The following is a 19630-nucleotide window of genomic DNA, read 5'->3' on the forward strand; positions in this document are numbered from 1 at the left end:
AGACTGGCAATGAAGTTGCCTAGGACGTGGAGCAGAACTCAACGGACGTGGTCTGGAAGTATAATCCTGATGATCGAGACCGACACACCCTCTGGCATCGCACTCCATGAGTTCTGCGAAAAACATTCTTCGCAGCGGGGTCGCTGAAGTTGGAAAACACAAGTGAAAGCAAGCAAGCAAGCGTTCTGGGAAACATCATCGACCGCCCGCCATAATGCTACAGCGTCGTACTGGAAGAAATACCAACTCTTTTCTTCTGCTATATTGGCGGTCCTCGTTTGTCATTTACAGGTCGATTCTGAAAAGATCCCGAATTTGTTCGTTTTGCTGTTCTTGGGGATCATTCATCCCCCAACCTCCAAACTCACTCGAAAGCCAGGACAGCGGGGTAGTGAATGTCAACACCGTTGTCCAATCGCTTTGCTGACAATTCATTTCCTCTTTCCAGAACACCCATCGCACGAGCTGTACTGAGCCCGTGTATTTCATATCCTGACAGCTGTCGACAACTCGAATCGCCATGACCCAGAATTAAAGACATACTTGGTCTTGCGAAGGCTTGGGATTTCCTTGCCGTGGGGGCAAAGTGTTCCTGATATTCCAACGAATCCAGGGGAGTAAGGCAATGCAACAAGAGACTGGGGACCAAAGGACTGTCGCAGCAGCAGCAGCAGCAGATTACTTGTGAAAGGGTAAGAAGGAGCCGCTTCACAGATGATGTTGCAAACGATAAGCACGCGCGGCACCATCTTGCGCGATTCGTCCTCAGTGATGGCCAGCATTTCCCATACACACGAAATTCACGATATGGGTACTACCCGAGGCTCATTCAGCTCAGCAATGGCGGCGATGTGGAAAACCAACAAGACGACTTCTCAAACAGTCGTTTGACCACAATCTGAGACAAGTCCAAAGACGAGACGCAGATCAAAGTGGGCCAGTAGAGTGCCACTCCATCGATTCGAGGTCGCTGCACATGAGTCCAGAAGCCACGGCACTGGCATAAAGGATGAGCATTCAGTTACATCGCCGCCAAGACTAACAGTAGAATCTGCTCTTCTCCTTGAGTTGATTTCTCGAGCTGGTTCGTGCTTCACACGCAATTCTTAGCAGGCACCCGGACGGCCAATCAGTCGTCCAGCCACTTGACCCATCCCAGGTAGCTACCGCTCAAACATCCAACCATCTCGCACACCCGGGCCCCTCTCGCCCGCAATCCACAAAATGGTCTGTCATGAGCCATCCGATGTCCGCACTGTGGCGCGCTCATGCCCGAAAGCATCGGCCCAATTTTTTTCGACACGAAACCTCATCAAGCAGGCGAGCGTCTGGGGAAGCAGGGAGCACAAGAGAAGGATGGCGATTCCGGCAACCGGAAAGCTGTGGCGGGGGTGGAGGAGGAGAGGGACGCCGCCGCCGCATGTCCCGCACACATTTCGCAGCACGATACGACGTGCGTGCAGCAGAAGGAACAGCTCCGCGGGCTCTGCGCTGAGACTGCCGATGCGGGTGCGCGTGCGGCGGCTAGAAGTAGCAAGGGCGGCAATTGGCTCAGAGCTGAGGTGGACTCTCGGGATCCAGGGTCTCTGCCAGTTACGCTCGGTTCTCTACCGCCCTACTTGCAGGCCTGTTTACGTGTGCAGGTGCAGGTGGTCGCTGCTTGGGCTGTGATGACGCAGGCATTTGAGGCAGCGGTCAGGTAGGTGGACAGGGAGTGACAAGTATTGGTGCGGCTAAAGGAGGGAGCTGAGGAGATGTAGCGCTAATACGGCAGTGCTGTGTACATCGACCAGATGAGCACTAGTTCTCAAGAACGAAGCGCAGTCTCTGCTGTATCGACCAAGAAAAAGAAGTCCTCGGCTGATGGTAGTGTGGCAGGGAGCTGGACGCGCAAGTGTCTGTGGACAAGGTAGATGTCAGCCACGTACCTCATTACTGCAGGCCATGTCCACCAGCAAGCCGCCCTCTGTGCGATGCTCGAACTCGGCTTTCGTCTGGTCTTGGTGACAGCTGAAGGCACGCGCATACGTACGCGCATACAAAAATGGCTCCAAAAGAAGGAACGAGAAAAAGACACGACATTTGTCCCACGCCAAACACAGCGGTTCGTTTAGCAGCACGACCATCATAAGCAACAAGCACAAGCAAAACAGTTGGCAAGCCAGCGAGCCCGACCAGCCTCCGCTCCGTTCGACCTCCTTACCAAGCTAATAGCCACCTCTGCACCAGTGACGGCTGACGGCAACCATTCGTCCGCTCACCGAGGACTAGCTGAGAAGAGGGAGGGGAAGGAGGGCAGCACAAGACGGGCGAGCGGGAACCGCGCCCGCGTCAGCGGCGCACTGTTTTCCGGTTGGCTGGCCGCGAACACGCTGCGGGCGAACGCGTTGGATGCCCGCCACGGGACAGGGATGTACGGGCAACAGTTTGTGTACAGTGTCTTTTATGCCTGCAGGGGAGAAGGGAGGGATGGAGGCAGGGTCAAAAAGCGAGTGGTAGAGTGCAAACGAGGACGATGCATGCGGAGCCAGACGGGAAGGGCAAGGTGAGAGAGAGCGGAGAGGGAAGGCCTGGATGATGGGGGCGGAGCAGCAACAATGCAGCGTGGTAATTGGCGCTACGGGGTGTTATGCAGAAGAGTGAGCTTGATTGCTGTTGAGGGGGGCGTGGAGGCGAGCGCGGGATGACGCTCCTCCGTCTAGTGGATTTGAAGAAGGCCTCGAGACGTGCGTGTGGAGGGAAGACCTGGGAAAGTGCAGGGGATTGTGCTTGCCTCGTTGAGGCTGGCTGCGAAATGGTGGGTGGGAGGGGTGGAGAATAGATCGACTGATTGATTGATTGGCGGGAGCTACGGGGATAAAGGTTTGAGGAAGGTGAGTGGACGGCTAGCTGAGTGATGGACCGATGTCGGGACAGAGGAGATGGGACTACACCTCTGAATGGAATTAGTGCTGCTGAATTGAACGGATGTAAAATGTGAGCAAGCTTTTCCGTGATTTTAAAGGTGTGGTTAGCTCACTGGAAAGAATCATGACGCAGGCTGCGGTAGTAAGGAAAGAAAATACATACGCGGGAAGAGCGAGCAAAGCCATCACTTCAACAGGAGAAAACTTCCCCATGTTAGAGGGGTACATAGACACTCCTTAAGAACAATTTCCATAACTCATATCGCGAGGGAAATCGATTCTGATCCTGATAAGCGAAGTAAACAATGTACATTGATCAGATTCAAGCCACTCTGCTCCTAGAAGCCCCCTGACCACTCCGGTCACTCATCCGTACACCCATTCTGCACCCCCCACTTCCTGAGGGACCAGGAGGAAATTTGTCATACCTCACTCATATCTTCGGGGTCGCTTGCATCGGAGCCTTTCCCGTAGAGGGCTCCGCGCGATATTTTCGTCAACGACAGGGGAGTGCTTAGCGCAAAGCTGGGCGCGGGACGGAACGAGGAACGAGACGAAGGTAATTGGCAAGCAAAAGCATGGGCGCGCGTGGCTGGCACGAAAGTGCGGCCAGGGTGAGAGCCAAGTGATAATCTCCTCCCAAGATAAGAGGCTGCTTGCTTGAGGGTTGAGTGGGGATTGGGGTTAAAGGGGGGTTTCAGGAGAACGTTCGGATTCGAAAGCGGCAATGTTACGAGCGCCATGAAGTCGAGACTGGGAAACCACAGCCGGTAGTTGCGATGGTGCGGAAAAGGTAAAATAGACGATAAACTAGGCAGGCTTTCGGAGGTTTATCAGAGGCCCGGTGGATAATGTCTACCACCTGTCTCATCAGGGAGTTTGATACTCAAACACTTGAAGCAAACCAGCAACGCTACCACTCAACCGGCTCTGCACGGCGTCCAGAGAGAGAAGAAGAAATCGAGAGACACGATTTGTAAAGCTTTGGTAAGAAATCGCTCTAGAGCCGCACCCCTGCCTGCCTGCCTACTTGCCTATTTAGCAAGCTACCTAGTTCGCTGGCTCGCATCCGTTCCCGCATTCCTTCTTCCACCCACCCCAGCAGCCTTTGAGTTCAGGGAGCTCCCAGTTGCTAGCCGCTCACCTCGGAACCCTGTTGTCGACCAGCTGCTTCCCTGTCCTACCAGCTAGCTGTACAAGGACCGCCCAGACGCCGACCCAGCGTGGGACATTGTCCGAGCCCCGAACGTGGTCGGGGCCATGGTTGTCGTTTGGCGTTCCTTGAAGCTGGCAGAAGAGGACCCTGGCAACGACAATCTCCACCAACACGCGTAGACGGGGTGAGGTTAAAAAATAGAAGCAAACAGAGAAATAAAGATGGCAGCCGCGATGATAGACTTGGAACATGACGGAATAAGTAACGAAATCCCATCCCTTCCGTTCCAATTTGAGCATTGTCCAGTATGTCAAACGTACACAAGTCTTCTCGGATACGCGCGACTGCTTGCGTTCCTGGCGCGGTCGCGCTCTTTGGACAGCAAGTGTTAACAACAACACGTGCATTCGAGGACCCCTGTTCCACGTGGCCACGGATTTTATGCTTCCTTAATGGCTACTTGTGCATCAAGAGCTTCATATGCTTTACTAACAGCTGCAGTTGTGCAATTTGCGCGTAGATCAGTGATCCCCTGTCGCTTCTCTGTTTTGCCAGCGCCTTCATTCATTGCTGCCGGCGTCGTGTTGATGGTCCTTGCCAACTTAGGCAAAGCCAAGCGCCTCGTTGGCTTTTCTCAACGTCGCTTTCTCTCCTAGGCTGAGACCAGATGCTTCGTCATCCCATTTGAGCAAGCCCATTGCGCGCAAACCTTCCGGACCCGAATATGCTGCTGCTTCCTCGACCGTGTGGCGACCAATGTGGTTTGACTCGCCCTCGCCGCCGCCAAAATCTGGCGACGGGATGCCTTCGAGAAAGTTTTGGCGCTGCTTGGCGAGATACTTGGCATTTTCGACGGTGAGAGGGCACGTGGGGATATAGAGGACTGAAGAGTCAGAAGAACCTGCGTGTACCTTGTCGACGGCGTGGATGGTGTCGCAGTGCCAGACGACGTAGTCTCCAGGTTTGACGCGGGGTACGTGCACCATGGTACGGGAAAGATCGAGATGGGGATGCAAAGCTGCGCGCAGCTCCTGACCGTGCCCGGGAGTCGCTCCTTGGATCCACGACGAGGGCTCCGGCTCCATGGTCCAATTCGAGGGGTCGAGAAATGCAGGCTCAAATACTTCCGACTTTGGATCAGTCGGGGGCTTCTTGGGCGTGAAAAACGGTCGAAGGAGATAGTAGGCAGTGGCTTTGGCAAGGAGCGGATTGACGAGCAGTGTCCCCTCAAAAGGCCCCGTATTGCTCATGCTCAACCAGCCCTGAGACATGCGGAACATGCTGCACGCGCCGACTCCAGCGTGTAGATCAGAGATTGCATCAAGCCGGCAACTGGACTCCCATGGGTCAAATTCTTCCCACTTTCCTTGCCACACAGCATCATAGACACCACCACGGCCATAGCCGGCTGGGTCCCAGCGCTCGACACTGCCACCGTCGACGTGCGGTCCAAGAGCGAAGCGTGCATCGCCAGGCAGTCGCATGCGTAGACGGTCAGCGTAGGCAGTGGGGTGCGCAAGCGATACATTGGCTGAAGGCAAGCGCGAGTGCCAAAATGACAGAATATATCTCTGTGCTTGGAGGAGATTCGCGTGTGTGCGGGCGCGCATTTGGGCTGGCGACCAGTAGAGCTCATACACCTGAGGGTTATCAGCAGGGAAAGCTGAGAACGTTAGCGAAAACGAAGACTCGCTGATGCCAAGCACTTGCCTTTGGTGTGCGGGTTTCTTCTGATGTATTCTCTCAACTCTTCTTTCCAGCCCAAGATCTCCTTTTCGTCGATGACGCCCCTTACAATGGCGACGCCTCTCTTGCGGTGTTCCTCTTCAAACTGTTTGCTGACTTGTGCCTTGGCAATATCACTGTATTCGACCTCTGGTATGACGTTGCTGCCCGACGCTACTATGGTTGCAACCTCATTTTGAAGAGTCTTGAGTAAACGGTCCCATGATGCCCGTACGGCGTCCTCGTGACCCGCAATGAGGTTCTTCTTGAGCAGCGCGTAGCTGGGGTCGAGAGGCTTGAACTCTTGGCCGCTAAGCGAAGCAAAGGCGTCTGAGATGTCGCCGGCGCGTTTCTGGGTCGAAGAAGGTTTGGTGGCGGTGGCGGCTGTCCGAACAAAATTTGCGGCGGAGGGAATGGCGCGGCGGCGTGCCGGATTCAAGAGAGCAGAGGCCATTGTGGACGACCCAAGACGGATTCGGCGCAACGGGGAAAGCAAAGGCGCGAATACTAGTGGCGGCGCCAACGATAATGGTGAGGAAGATGAGAAGCGAGTTGTCGCGTCGAGCAAGGTGGGAAGAGCATTTTCCTGAGGAGCTTTATGTGGAGGAGCAGCCTGGAGTGGAGTGCAGTGCGGAGGCGGAGACGGAGAGCTGTTGTCGGAGGTGGAGGTGGAGGTGGAGGGGGAGGCGGGCGGAAGGGATACCGGAACAGGCATAGCTGGCCCTAGGCTGCCTGATTTGCTAAGGCTGAGGGGGGCGTGCGGGGCGTAGCTGTCAACGTCTTGTCAACCGGAACGGCAGGCGGCCCGCCACTTGTCCCATCCGACACTCCAACTACATACCCTACCGCCACGCCACGCCTCCGCCCTGCAGAAACCTTACATCAGAGTTCCGCGTTTGTGACGTGCAGCTGGTAGGTCCCACTGCCGCTTCCAGCGCGCCCTTGGGCATCGTCATGCCTGGGCTGCCGTCTGGCTGCGACACTTTTTCTAAGCATTACTCAGGTACCGGACAGACTCTTCGATACAATGGCGAAAGCAGCCTTGCCAAAAGATTTCCTGTGGGGCTTCGCAACAGCAAGGTCCGTAGATGCAACAGACAGTCGAGCCATGCTAAAGCAGTCTCAGTTACCAAATCGAAGGCGCAGCGCATGAAGACGGCCGGCTCGACAGCATCTGGGACGTCTTTTGCAGGAAGCCGGGCAAGATCGCCGACGGTTCCAATGGTGACGTCGCCTGTGACAGTTACCATCGCAGCGGTGATGATATTGCCCTCCTCCAGCTTTGCGGCGCCAAAGCGTACCGCTTTTCCGTAGCCTGGACGAGAATCATCCCTTTAGGCGGCCGCGCCGACCCTGTCAACCCCTCTGGTCTGTCGTACTACGTAAAGCTCGTCGAAGATCTGATCGCCGCCGGGATCGAGCCGGTCGTGACGTTGTTTCACTGGGACTTGCCAGACTCGCTAGAAACTCGTTACGGCGGTTTGCTGAATCGAGACGAGTTTGTTGCCGATTTTACTCGTTACGCACGCGTTGTCTTCGAGGCGCTGGCCCCCAAGGTCAAATACTGGGTAACTTTCAATGAGCCATGGTGCTCTGCAATCCTGGGTTACAGCCTTGGTCAGTTTGCGCCCGGGAGAACGAGTGATCGCACCAAGAATCCTGAGGGGGACGCGTCGACAGAACCCTGGATAGCTGGTCACAACCTCTTAGTGGCTCACGGCTCGGCCGTCCAAGTATTCAGAGATGAGTTCAAGGAGAGGTTCGGAGGCCAGATTGGAATGACGCTCAATGGTATGCAGAATCCACGCGTCCAAGCGGACCACTAACTGCCTGTAGGTGATTATGCGTATCCATGGGATCCAGAGGACCCTCGAGACGTTGAGGCGGCGGAGCGAAAGCTCGAGTTTTCCATGGCATGGTTTGGAGACCCCATATACTTTGGCAAGTACCCTGAGAGCATGCGACAACAGCTCGGTGCGCGGTTGCCCGACTTCTCCGCTGAAGAGATTGCCTTGGTTCAGAATAGCAACGACTTCTTTGGCATGAACCACTACACGTCGAATTTCGTGCGCCATCTCGACACGCCACCGGACTCGACCGACTTCGTCGGCAACGTTGCGTGTTCATTTGAGAGCAAGGATGGGGAGATCATTGGGCCTGAGACGCAGAGCCCCTGGCTCAGGCCAAACCCGCTTGGCTTTAGGAGGTTGCTAAACTGGATCAGTGATCGGTACGGACACCCGACAATCTACGTGACTGAAAATGGCACGAGTGTCAAGGGTGAGAATGAGCTATCGGTTGAGCAGATTGTCGAGGATGATTTCAGGGCGTCATACTTTCGAGACTACATCTGGGCCTTAGCAGACGCGTACAGCAAGGATGGAGTGGACGTGCGGGGATACATGGCTTGGAGTCTCTTGGAGTAAGTTAACGCGCCGCGACGCGCCGTCCCGCTGCCGGCTTGTTGACAGAGCTCGGACTGGTGGCTGACCACGATGCGTAGCAACTTTGAGTGGGCAGACGGATACGAGACTCGGTTCGGTGTCTGCTACGTCGACTATGAGGGGGGCCAGAGGAGAATCCCAAAAAAGAGTGCCAAGGTTGTTGGCAAAACGTTCAACACCCTGATAGGAGAGTCGAACTAGGGGTGTCTATTGGACGACAGGCTTGGCCAGTGAAAAGGGGGGTTGCGACGGCATCGATGCGTAGATTTCCATTTTGCAGACAGACAGGGCAAGACTGTGCCCCCATCATTGTCTACTGAGTGGCGGTGATGCGGCGAAACGGCATGTTCCAACGGTGTGTAATGACGAGCTAGTGAGGATCAGGGCGTAGTCCAGGGCTGCGGAACAGGATTCTAGCGCTAGCGTGACCGCTAGTCAGATGTCCCCCTGAAGACGTCCAGGCTGCGAATGCAGATCGTGTTTCTAGCATGGGTGGGTTTGCTGTAAGATGACGATGGCTGTTGAGCTGATGGGACGCCAGGGCCAGATTCGCAATCAGTGGTCATGGTTTCAGATGTGGACCTGTTCGAGTAGAGCTTGCAGCCAGTGTCGGCGCAGAGGCAGATGAAAATTGAGTGGACGAGCTGGATTGAGAGCACCTTGGGAGCTTTTGGCGTGGACAGAGTTGGGCGGACGCGTCTCCGCCAAAGGTGCTGGCGGTGTTTGGCGGGAGCTGACGGTCTGGCCCTGGACCTTGGTCTACGGGCAAGTTGATTAGCGCGACAGGGAGCCACAGACGAGGATCTCAGGCCTGACTGTGCACAGGGCGAGCTCAGACGGCGTGTGGAGGAAGTGGCCGCCAGATCTGCGCTGTGATTGCGACCCAACGTCTGTCAGTGCTCATGGCGACAATATGGCAAACACGAGGGCAGCGGTTTCAAGGCGGTGGATGGAAGACGTGTTGCAGGTGGAGATGAGAGCGAGGGCAGAGTTTGCGAGGGAGGTGAGGTGTCCAGGATGGCTTTGGGGGGTGGATGGAGGAGGGTGAGGTGGTTGCCGTGGGAAGTGCGGGTGGGAGGTCGGGTTCGGCTGATTTAGCTCCCGCAGTCTGCCTGAGGCACACGGATTCCGCTCAACCGCTCGTCCTCCCGCCGCCGCCGCCGCCGCCGCGACATCACCACCACAACCACCGCACCCACCTTGGACCGCGGCGCGCTCCCTGCTCTCGACGGGCACGGCGGAGTTGCGCGTCGGCCACACCCTTCGGCCATGGCCTCCCCCGCCCAGCTGGCGAATCAAGGTACGCGAGACGAGGCGGGCTGTCTTCGCTGCTGTTGACCAATTCAGCAACCGGACCAGGGCCAGGGCTCCCCCAGAACCTGGACTGTGACCGCACTACTTCCTTGTGCACAGGACTGGAGCCCTCAGCTTCGCTTCCTTGTGCCTGGCGATCTCGACGTCTCGCAGCTCGCGCGGCCATCAAACCAACCCAGGCTCACCACCCACGTGCCGCCATTTTTTTTTCCCACGGCGGTGCTACACTGTCGTCGCGCTGGTGACGTGCCGCGGTGTCAATTCGGTCCATCTCTCAGTTTCCCGCCGCGCTTAAGCTCAAGGTGCTCCAGCCTCCAGGATGGCCTCGGTGGGCTCAAAGCCTCCAGCGCCCATCGTGGTTCCCTGCCTCTGCGCCCGTGTCGAGTGGGATAATGCGTGCCCGTCCCTGTTATGCTTCCGGTCATCTCCACCATCAAAAAAAGTCGTCTTCGCAACCAATCCCACCGTGCGCGTCGCCAGCTGAGCCTTGCTGAAATGGTGCCGAATTTTCAGGCGTCCCTCGGCCGCTGCATCGTCGACCATGGCACATGCCGTCGTCGTCATGGCCTCTTCCCTGGTGCCATGGGTTCCTCTGGTCTTGGGCCGCCACCTCAGCATCAGTTCCTTGCCTCTTGCTCTGTCGACCCGGCAGCTCGCCAAGCGCCGGCAGGCGTCTCGAAAATTCCAAACTGAAACCCCTTCCCCGCAAATAGACGCACGTGTGCCTACCATCATCTTGGTTTCTCGGAGCCAGCAAGAGCCTGGCAAGCCTTCTTCACCTCCCGGCGCCAGAGCGTCCTAGTGATCCGTCCTCAGGCATATCTTGCCCTCACCTGATGGTATTAGTCCCGTCGAGGCCCTGGCCACTAAGCCCTGTTGCACGTCCTATTGATCTCTCTCCAAGAGCTCTATTTCTCCTGATCACCTCTTGATATATTTTATTTGCCGAACAAGCTTGCTCGTCTCTCCACTCCTCCAATCGTGGCTGCCTCTCCGCCTCCTCTCCGCCGCTGCGATAAATCTTCCGCCGCCGGCTCCCTCCCCACACTTTTCGCACCATTCCCACACCGCCCTGCCCGCGCGGAATGTCCATAACCACTATAATAAGGCCGCTTCAGAGTCCTGTCGAGTTTCGGAGTCACCATTCAATGAGTAATCAATCCAACCCAAGCATCTCGTCAGTCAAGACGACTCCCTCCTACGAGGGCCAGTCGTCCGACGCCGACTCGAAGCGGACCGTGACGAACCCTGCCGGCGCCGCGACCAACAGCGCTGCTGCTACTGCGAGCGCCGCCGCCGCTGCACAGAACCCCAACGTCGGCCAGCCGGGAGCGAAGCGGAGACCCTCGAGAGCCGGCACTCGGTCTGTGTCGACCCTGACGGCTGCTCAGCTAGAGCGGAAGAGGGCCAACGACCGCGAGGCGCAGCGCGCCATCCGTCAACGCACAAAAGACCACATTGAAAATTTGGAAAGACGCGTCGCCGAACTGACGGCGCGCGAGAGTGCAACCGGAAAAATCGACGAAATCCTTTCACGCAACCAGGACCTCGAGCAAGAGAATGCAATCCTTCGACAACGCCTCAACCATGCGATGACGGCCCTCGGACAGGGCGGTTACACAGACAACAATGGTACGTCATTTCACCTGCATCCCAAAATACAAACTCCTCGACGCTCCGCGCCGGATTTCCTACGCAATTTCATTTTGCTGACCGACACACAACGCAGGCATAGCAAGCGAGAGCAGCATCCTTGCAAGCGCTGGAACTCATTCACCGACTAACAGAATTCATATCATGAATCAATCACGGCCGTCTTCGACGCCTACCGCGCGTAATGTTCCTTCAGTCACCGGCGCCAACGCGCCCAGCATCGCGTCCCAGGCAGACCAGTGGCATCACGCCCACGCGAATCCCCACGCCCATGCAGGCTACAGCAATGCGCCCACGTCGACGGGGGCCGATTCTGCGCCAGCCGTGGAAGTAGCTGCTCCACCGGACCCAATGCGGTGGAGCCCACACGGCCAGCCTGTTAACGCACCTGTTTCCGTGGCCGAAAACAGCTTGCACCCTGTCGAGCAACACTCGATGGGATACCCCTACGTCATGGACACCAACAGTCGACCACTTCAATCACAATACGAACCGTCAAGCCAGCAACTAGGCTACAGTAGCCATCTACCCGTTTCCAACCCTGCTCCGCCGCCTCCTTCCTACCACGACCAGCGTCATCTCACCGTCCAAATGCCGAACGCGCAACATTCTTACCAGCAATACCCGCAACCTCAGGGTTACATTCCGTCCTCGTCTCAGCATGGCGACAGCGTTCCAATGATGCAAAGACCTCCTATGGATAACCAGCAGATGATGTATAGCATCCCGTCCAACGTGAAACCGGAGCAGTGAGCAAAACTACCCAGAAATGACATTTCATCACTCCGTCGAACAGCCGCAATGCCCAGCGTAATTCCTCGGACTGGGATTCGCGGATGGACCCGGTCTCAAGTCAGTGGACCGTGCCGAAGCCGACTTCGGTTTAATGCTCTATCTCACCTAGAGTGAGCGTTTAACAGGGCCGGGGAATTTCGGAGCTGCACCGTGCCTCGCTCTAACTATACCTCTACGATGGACGTTTTACGGAGAATCCGCGTATCTCGTTCCAAGCTCTGGGGAAGAGCATTCAACTACGCAAACAACAAAAAAACGCGAAAAAGGCCATGCGCACGCATTCTACCAGCATGAATACCATGTCACGAATTTTCTCGCCGTACTTATTATCTCTTAATCAATCATCTTCTGGATCCAAAGAGCAAACCACCGGTGTTGATCATCTTGCGGGACCACGTCCATATCCAAGTAAAGGCCCCCCGCCCTGAGCTGCTACAGTCGAAAACTTGACATTAGCGAAAAGGAAAGTTCCGAAGTCCCCCATCTTAGGTCCAAGGCGCCGGGCGCAGCATTGTTGTGGAATGACACCACGACTTGGCTGCACGATCCATTTGAGAACGACGACGAACCAATCATCACACCAAACCCCGGACTCGGCTGTCCCTGTGCGCGCGACAGGCCCGCGAAGGTTGAAGCATTCTCCTGGACGACGGGGCCGAGGGGCGCTGCTCGTTGCGGATCTGGGCTAGGATCTCCGGATGCAGCCGAGAAGGAGGACCACCAGGCGGACAACTAAGCGAGACGAAGAAAGTGCGGTCAAGCAAGCGCAACAGCAGGGGTCACAATGGTAGGGTTTGGTTGTCGCACGAGGGGGAGGGCCTGGGTGCAGCGCCAGGGTGGCAGGGAACAGTCAGGAAGACGGTGCGAGGAGGGGAAATGGGCCGACGTCACCAACGAATGGTCTGGGCTCGGGTTGCAGAGCGAGGACGAGCCGCAAGGCAGGCAGTTCAAAGGCGAGCACATGCAACGTCGACGAACCAACGGCGGCACTCAAAAAGGCCAACTCAAAGCCAGAGCCAGCAAGAGCGCGAGGCTTCCCGTTCGCTATCTCGGCTGATCTGCCTCGAGCCAAGCACACGAGAACGGGCCGAATCACCTACTCCAACCGATACAGTGGTTTCGATTGGCCAGAATGTTGACAGGGAGGCCGGCAAGGCGGGGTGAAGATGCAATTGGGATGATGAGAGACGGACGCGCGCAGGGTTGGCGCCCCTGGTGGTCTTTTACTTCGTACTGTGAATCGAATGATGGTTGTGATGGGCGGCGGACCGCACACTCCAGTCGGCTCGCTTCCTCTCCCTGCTGCTCAAAATCGAAACAAAAGTCAATTGATCCTGCCGACACAGCCACGCGCTGCTCATGCTCTGCAAAGGGAAATGAGCGTTTTGAGAGACGAGGAATGAGACGACAGTCAATGACGAGAAGTCGAAGATCTTCAGAGCGCGGACAGGCCACGGCGGGGCGCGATTGCGAAAAATGCTCATCACTCAAGTCGTCCATTTTGCATCTAGATCTCCATCTCACCGCCGCACCGGGGCGTATCTGCAACTGTCGTGCCTCTCCGACAACCTCACCTGCTGGCATGAACCTCTTTTCACCAACCAGTCGGCTACACTACCGCGTAGCTGCACGATGTCCAAAAGACGCCGCGTGTCCGGGCCGCCAATGTCTTACTCTCGATGGCCTCGACTGCCGTACTGACCACCACAACACGATACGACTCGCCGCCCAGCCAGCCGGGAGCGGAGCCGCGCCCGTTGCCGCTGCCGCCCGCTGCCAGCTACGTCGTGCTACGGATGCTCTATGGCCCTGCGTCTGCTGGCGCTTTGGTGGCGTCTATCGAAACGGTCCCCAGTCTGGCTAGTCAGTCGAACCAGAGAAACATAACCCAGCCCAAGCTCCAGCCTTACGATGGGTCGCGTGTCAGGGAAAAATTTTGAAGCCGTGTTGCGGATTAGCTGGCCGCCGCGTCTGCCGCCTGCGTTGACTTCGTTCCGGCTTGAGTCTTTGCATAGTATTGCTAGGCAAGGAGACTAGACCGTTGCGGTCTCCTGCCTGTCCCTCTCCCCCCGAAGCCAAAGAGCCCCCCTTCAAAATACCAAACTCTCGATACTGAGGGAAAGACGTCGACATACTTCAGGAGACACTCCACGTAGGCATGCGTCCTAAGAGCTGAAAATACATCCAGTCCAAGCCGCACTGGCACAAAACGAGAATAGGTGAGCGGGATGGTGGATCGCAAGCGACGCCTGGAGATCCTAAATACTTCCCCGTTCCTTCCTTCGTGACCATGTGTCATGAGACAACTGTCTGGAGGAGAAACAACATCTTTTTCACGCCTACATGCGAAGCAGCCAAGGCCGGAGAGCAAATCAAATCAACCGTCAGAACCGAGAGCTGTTGCGATGGTAATGAGCCTTCAAGTCTTCTATCCTTCTCCTATTTTCCACATTATAATACCCAGAGCGTTCGTTCAATGCCCTTTTTTCAGGAATTCTGGCGACATGGCACCGGCGCAGGCGGTGAGATTGAGGAGCAAGGGGTAGGCGAGGCGACCAGATGGAGTAGTTCTTGTGTTGATGCGCCCTTCACTGCGACCACCCATCCGGCCGTTAATTGTTCAAGGACGCGAGGCAGGTGGTCGGTAACGCGGAAGAGCAGGTTTGCGTAATGGGGGTGTAATTGGTGCGTGTTCTTTCCTAAATTCCTAATTAAAGAGTAGTGTCTACTGAAAACCGAGCGCTGGCGAGGTAGCTAATCATCATCTGCGCCTCCCTGAACCTATCTCAAGGATGGAAGAAAGAGAACCCTGATGAGATGTAACATAGGAACCGAGACCACAGGCAACACCAACAGTCAGCTTTCTTTGGTGGGCGGCGATGCCGCAAGGACACTGATAGCAGTAAGATCCACGACTTCGAGGTTGCGTCAGAAGCCTACTTCTAGGAGGCTTGTGGCCCCCGCGTATGCCGCAAACTCGAACGAGCCTTGTAATCCCTCATTTTTGGTTGTTTTCATCGCTGCCCAGGCCAAATTGAACTTTCCTTTGCTATATTCAGCCAGGTCCCTCATCCGTATTTGCTCGCCCTCACACAAACGAAAAGACTGCCACGACTCCGCCCAAATCGCTCCACCTATCCGCCATCCTCGAGCTCTTTGAGCAGCGCCGCCCTGCATTCCACGGCCATCTTCCGACTCCAGCAGCTACTACCACCCTGCTGGTATTCGGAAATCACTGCAACCACACCGCACTACCTCAAACTACGCGTCTACCCCGTTTGAGCGCAAAAGAATCAGCCCCTACCCATCCATCTCTCTTGCATTATCGTCGAGCACGCCATTTACTACGCAGCGCGGCTGACGCCCTCTTTCCAGCTTGTCGACAAGTCACAATGACGCGGAGATACATGATACCTACTGGCCAGCGAGCCACTCGACACACGTGGTTTTGCGCCACCGCAGCAGTTGATTTTTATGCGTGCTGTGTGTGTGGGTAGGGGTGGGGGCGCTCACAGGGGGAGAATTTGAGGCGGATTTATACGCCCGTATGGGTGTGCACATGGTTGCGTGCATGGGGCTTTATGAATTAGTCAGTGTTGTTGTGCGGGTGATGACGGCGCTGACGGCGAGACTTGACCGCATTCCGAGGTTGATGACTTCGCCCAGTAAAGAGTGCAGAGGTTTGCTGCGATAGCTGGAGAGAGGGCCCTTTTCTTGAGTGCGGATGGAGTTCATGTGTTGGGAGAGGCGTGGATGTTGTGCTTCACGGTGGATAGGGTCCTCAATCAGACACCCAGGCAAGCAACGATTGAGCGAGCACAAATGACTCCCCTCCAGCATTATTGCGCCTTTTGCACAACAGCAGTCCTTATGCACGGCCGAAGGCACAAGGTCAGACACGAATGGGTAGAAGGCCGGATGACGGACAGTGGCAGGCCCCCATTACCTTCAGCATCTTTCCCTCTTTCCCTCACCCTCTCTCCTCTTCTGCCCCCTTCCTTCCCCTCCCCCGTCCGTCCGTCCGTACGTCGGCTAATCAACCAGCAGACCGACCAGCCAGCCAGCCAGTCAACGATCAGTGGTCGGCCAAGGGAGGACCAGGGAAGCGATAGGATGTCCAGTCGGCCCAAGCGCCTGCTGCATCAGAAAAGAAGGTTTAATAGTAAGGCCGGGCGGATCCACTGCACCACACCACTTCTTGGGCACCAACGACGACCGTACGCAATGCCGCAGCGGCCAACACCGCTGCAAGCTGCTGCTGCTGCTGCTGCTCTTCATCCCCTCCCTTCTCCCCCTTGTCGCCTGCGTCTCTCCTTCGTCTCTCGGTTGCGTGCCGTGGTCTTCCTGTTGCTGCCCCCTGGCCTTGATCAGTCCTGTCTAGGACTCATTTCACTCACTGAGCGCTGGACACTGAAGCGTGTGCTCGTGGGCCATGGCAGCCACGATACCCGGATTGTCGCTGCGGCTGCGGCGTCGTGCAAGCCATGTTTTTTTGGTGCCCCATCCCCCCAGTGCTGCTGCTTGCTGATAATACCGCTGATACACGGTCCTCGATTTTCACATACGTCCCCATGCGTGATCGACACTCATGCACATCGTGCCGCCCACCACACAGCTCGCAATGCACATCAACGTCTTTAGGCGCTTTTTTGGCTACGGTTGCCCCATTCGCTCATATGCCGCTGCAGATAATTTTTTTCTCATTCTACGTACCGCCGGCAGCGGGCTGATAGGAACCTCGTATCCTTGTCGTCATCGAATTTGTCTATGCCGAGAGTGTGCGTGTACACCGCTGCTTGTCTTGCTGGTGGGCCTTGCCTGTCCGTCGTTGTTTTTTTGTAGGCATGTGTCTTTTCTTCTCTTGCCCGTGCGTTATCTTGCGTTCTGAGTGCCGTGAACTGACTTGCCCTGTTCTACCCTGCCCTCGTCCATACATTTGCGACGCAACCGTCTCGTTTCGCTTACAGCTCACTTGCTACATGGACGTCAGAAAATCTCGCATCGACAGAGTAACTTGGATTCCTCGTCTTCCCCCGCTCCTTGTCTACCTGCAACAAGAGGAAGGTCCTATGCTAAGGTCCTAGGGCAACATAAAGTGCGGCTTCGACAGGATGTTGCGCTGCCCAAAGCCGACCCAAAGCAGCAGCGGCAGTATCCTGAATCGCAAGCCGAGCGCCAGGGGCCCAGCGCTGGCTGGTGCGCGGACGAATGCCGAAAGGGGTGAGAAGGGGGTGAAGGGGGGGACCGGAGGAGGTGCAAATAGTGGAGACGAAGCCAACGGAAGATGGACATCTGATTGGACGAAGCGCGTCGTTGCTTGACCGCCTTCCGTTCGCCGACGGAGGGTTTGTGCGCTGAGAAGCGGCGTTTGGTTCGGTGGTGACGTGTGGTGTTCAGGTATTTGATAGGCAGTCGGGGTAGATGGTAGGTACCTGCATGTGGGTGCGGATTACTGAGCGTGGAGGCTGTGTACATAGTGGGTAGTGTCAAGGATGGAGCTGTATGGGGGAGACGCAGGGGAAGTGGAGGATTGTGGCGCCTGTCCCGGCCCGCGCAAAGGCTTTAGATTTTCTTCGCAGTTCGGGCTTTGCCTCGAAGTTGGTTTCGGCGGTGTAAGGGACGTTAAACGGATGAAACTGGAAAGTGAAAGTGATTGTCGTTGGCGCGACAAGGGTAGATACAGTCCTAGCGGAGTCGGACATGCGTACCTCTTGGAGCTCGGCATTGAAAAAGCAGTACGGCAGTTGAACATTTGTGTTTCCTGGGGCCGGATCCATGTACACGTGTGCCGGAGAAGGACAAAACAGGGAGTTGCAGTCGAAGTGTCTGGGCGTAGGGGGTCTTCGTGGCTTCACTCTAAAAAGTCGGTGTTTTGGTGGAGCAAGAGCGTGGAATGCCCTTTGATCATAGAATGTCCATCCCACATGGCTTCGGGACTCAGTGCGCAACAGGCACAGGGGAAAGCGGGCGAAGAATGCGGTGGCAGTTGTATGAGAACAACAGCTGGGACGGGCGTGCACGCGCGCTTCAGCGCGTCAGACGGCATAGGTCAAGTTCTGGGATCTAGCAGCAACGAGGCCCGCGCCGCAACTCGAAAGCCCGGTCTTTGTTTTCCTGTCGGCCGTTTGTCGTAGGCGTCTTGCTCTCGCCGCGTGTCTCGTCTCGCGCCGTTTGTCCCTGGTTGTCTGTGATATTCTTGCTCTCTCCTGCAGGCCGCACACTCTTGCATTCGTATCGCACCCAAGCATCAAGGCCAGCTGCCGCAGCACCCCTGTGTTCTGCAGGCGGTAGCTTGGTTAAGATAGTTTGCGCGCAGTCTTTCCCCTTCTTCGTCTGTTGTTATCCATCGCCACAATGGTGCAACGTATCAACCTCCAAAGCTCTGTGTTCTTGCTTCAGCACCCCCGTCTTTTCAGCTAACGCCGCAACTCAATTCATTGTGCGCAGCCGCACGCCGCCCAGGATCCGGGATTCTTTTCGTAGAGTCTTCAGCAGCCAGCACCAAGCATCCCAGGCTCAAGACCAAGGACAGGGTCGCGCCGTCTTTCCGTTTCCTATTTGTGCGGTTCTCCTTGCCGTCCAAGCAATCACGTCTTTTTCCACCCAGTCCATCGGGTCTTCTTCTGTTCCATTTCTGGCGACGGGGATTCGGATTGATGCCGAAAAGGGTACATGGCGATATTTTGCAACTCCCCGGCCGCAGCGACTATTTCAACATTTGATCGATTGCCCGGGGTCATTGCATCCAGGGAATAAAGCAAATATTTGCTTGCTAGCCTGTCTGCTTGCCGCAACGACAGACAGCCCATCCTGCTGTGCGTTTACTTTGCTTCATTTCGATTCGCTCTCTGGCCTCGTTTTCGCGATTAGGTGGTTGGTCGGTTGTTTGCCCGTCGTACAACAGCGCGACGCCGGCCGTCCGTCCCGTGCCGTAGCGTGCCACTGCAAGTCAACTCCGGGGAGCAAGTTATTCCCGGCAGATCGCTCGGTTCGACGCTCGCTCGCTCTCGGGATGCACTTGGCAGGTTCCATTGCATCGATGATGGGGGTGGTGGTTGTCCCAAACACCAAAACACAGGGTTCTCCTTATTGCCTTGTGGAGTTGGCGGCTTCATTGTTGGGCCTGATGTTACCCGCGCCGATTCAGTTTCGTGCCTTGCGATGCGGGGACTGCGCGGGGCGATTCGACCTCGCGGCGATTAGTCGCGCAGCGTTAAGAAAAGAAGGCCCAACGCGATAGCCTTGATGAAGATGACGGCAATGGTGGAGATGAGGGGGACGAAAGCCATGGTCAGTGGAAGCTTGCGGAGCGTTCAAGTCGTTTCGTTTCGTTTCGTTTCGGAAAGATGTGTCGAGGAGGAGTAAAGGTACGAGATGTTTGACGCTGGGCAAAGCAGGTATGGCTGGCACTGTTGTCACACATGGACGCGTGCCAAGTTCGCTGGCAGAGGTGTTATGTTAGTTTTGGGCGGCAGAGGCGGTGCCAGCAAATGGCTGGAAGCGCGTGAGGTGAGGCTGGCTGGTGGCACGCGGGGCGACCATACACGATGGACGACGACATTTCAACGCCTCATTCATCGCGCGCCAACAACACATGATGACTGTTTCCACGGTGCTTTTTCTTGGGTCACATGCTT

General features: G+C 56.3%; 4 protein-coding genes across 4 annotated transcripts; 3 read left to right on the forward strand and 1 right to left on the reverse strand.

The window, feature by feature from the left end:
- Positions 1 to 4664: 4664 nt before the first annotated feature.
- On the reverse strand, positions 4665 to 6241 carry J3D65DRAFT_549258 (uncharacterized protein; the record flags this gene model as incomplete). The annotated part of the gene is made up of 2 exons (XM_066796946.1): positions 4665 to 5725; positions 5752 to 6241. 2 exons carry the CDS (start codon positions 6239 to 6241, stop codon positions 4665 to 4667), a joined length of 1551 nt encoding a protein of 516 aa, XP_066657828.1.
- Positions 6242 to 6613: 372 nt separating this feature from the next.
- Positions 6614 to 8849, forward strand: J3D65DRAFT_259957 (glycoside hydrolase superfamily). Its single transcript, XM_066794864.1, has 5 exons — positions 6614 to 6699; positions 6791 to 6867; positions 6914 to 7578; positions 7624 to 8209; positions 8291 to 8849. Exons 2-5 carry the CDS (start codon positions 6815 to 6817, stop codon positions 8430 to 8432), a joined length of 1446 nt encoding a protein of 481 aa, XP_066657829.1. The 5' UTR covers positions 6614 to 6699; positions 6791 to 6814; the 3' UTR covers positions 8433 to 8849.
- Positions 8850 to 10693: 1844 nt separating this feature from the next.
- On the forward strand, positions 10694 to 11951 carry J3D65DRAFT_600998 (uncharacterized protein; the record flags this gene model as incomplete). The annotated part of the gene is made up of 2 exons (XM_066798003.1): positions 10694 to 11177; positions 11275 to 11951. The coding sequence occupies 2 exons, from the start codon at positions 10694 to 10696 to the stop codon at positions 11949 to 11951; spliced, it is 1161 nt and encodes a 386-aa protein (XP_066657830.1).
- Positions 11952 to 17281: 5330 nt separating this feature from the next.
- J3D65DRAFT_260116 (uncharacterized protein) lies at positions 17282 to 18476 on the forward strand. The gene has a single exon (XM_066794865.1). The coding sequence runs from the start codon at positions 17486 to 17488 to the stop codon at positions 18125 to 18127; it is 642 nt and encodes a 213-aa protein (XP_066657831.1). The 5' UTR covers positions 17282 to 17485; the 3' UTR covers positions 18128 to 18476.
- Positions 18477 to 19630: the final 1154 nt, after the last annotated feature.

Source organism: Phyllosticta citribraziliensis, assembly GCF_038025025.1.
Source record: "Phyllosticta citribraziliensis strain CPC 17464 chromosome Unknown J3D65scaffold_3, whole genome shotgun sequence".
NCBI classification, from domain to species: domain Eukaryota; kingdom Fungi; phylum Ascomycota; class Dothideomycetes; order Botryosphaeriales; family Phyllostictaceae; genus Phyllosticta; species Phyllosticta citribraziliensis.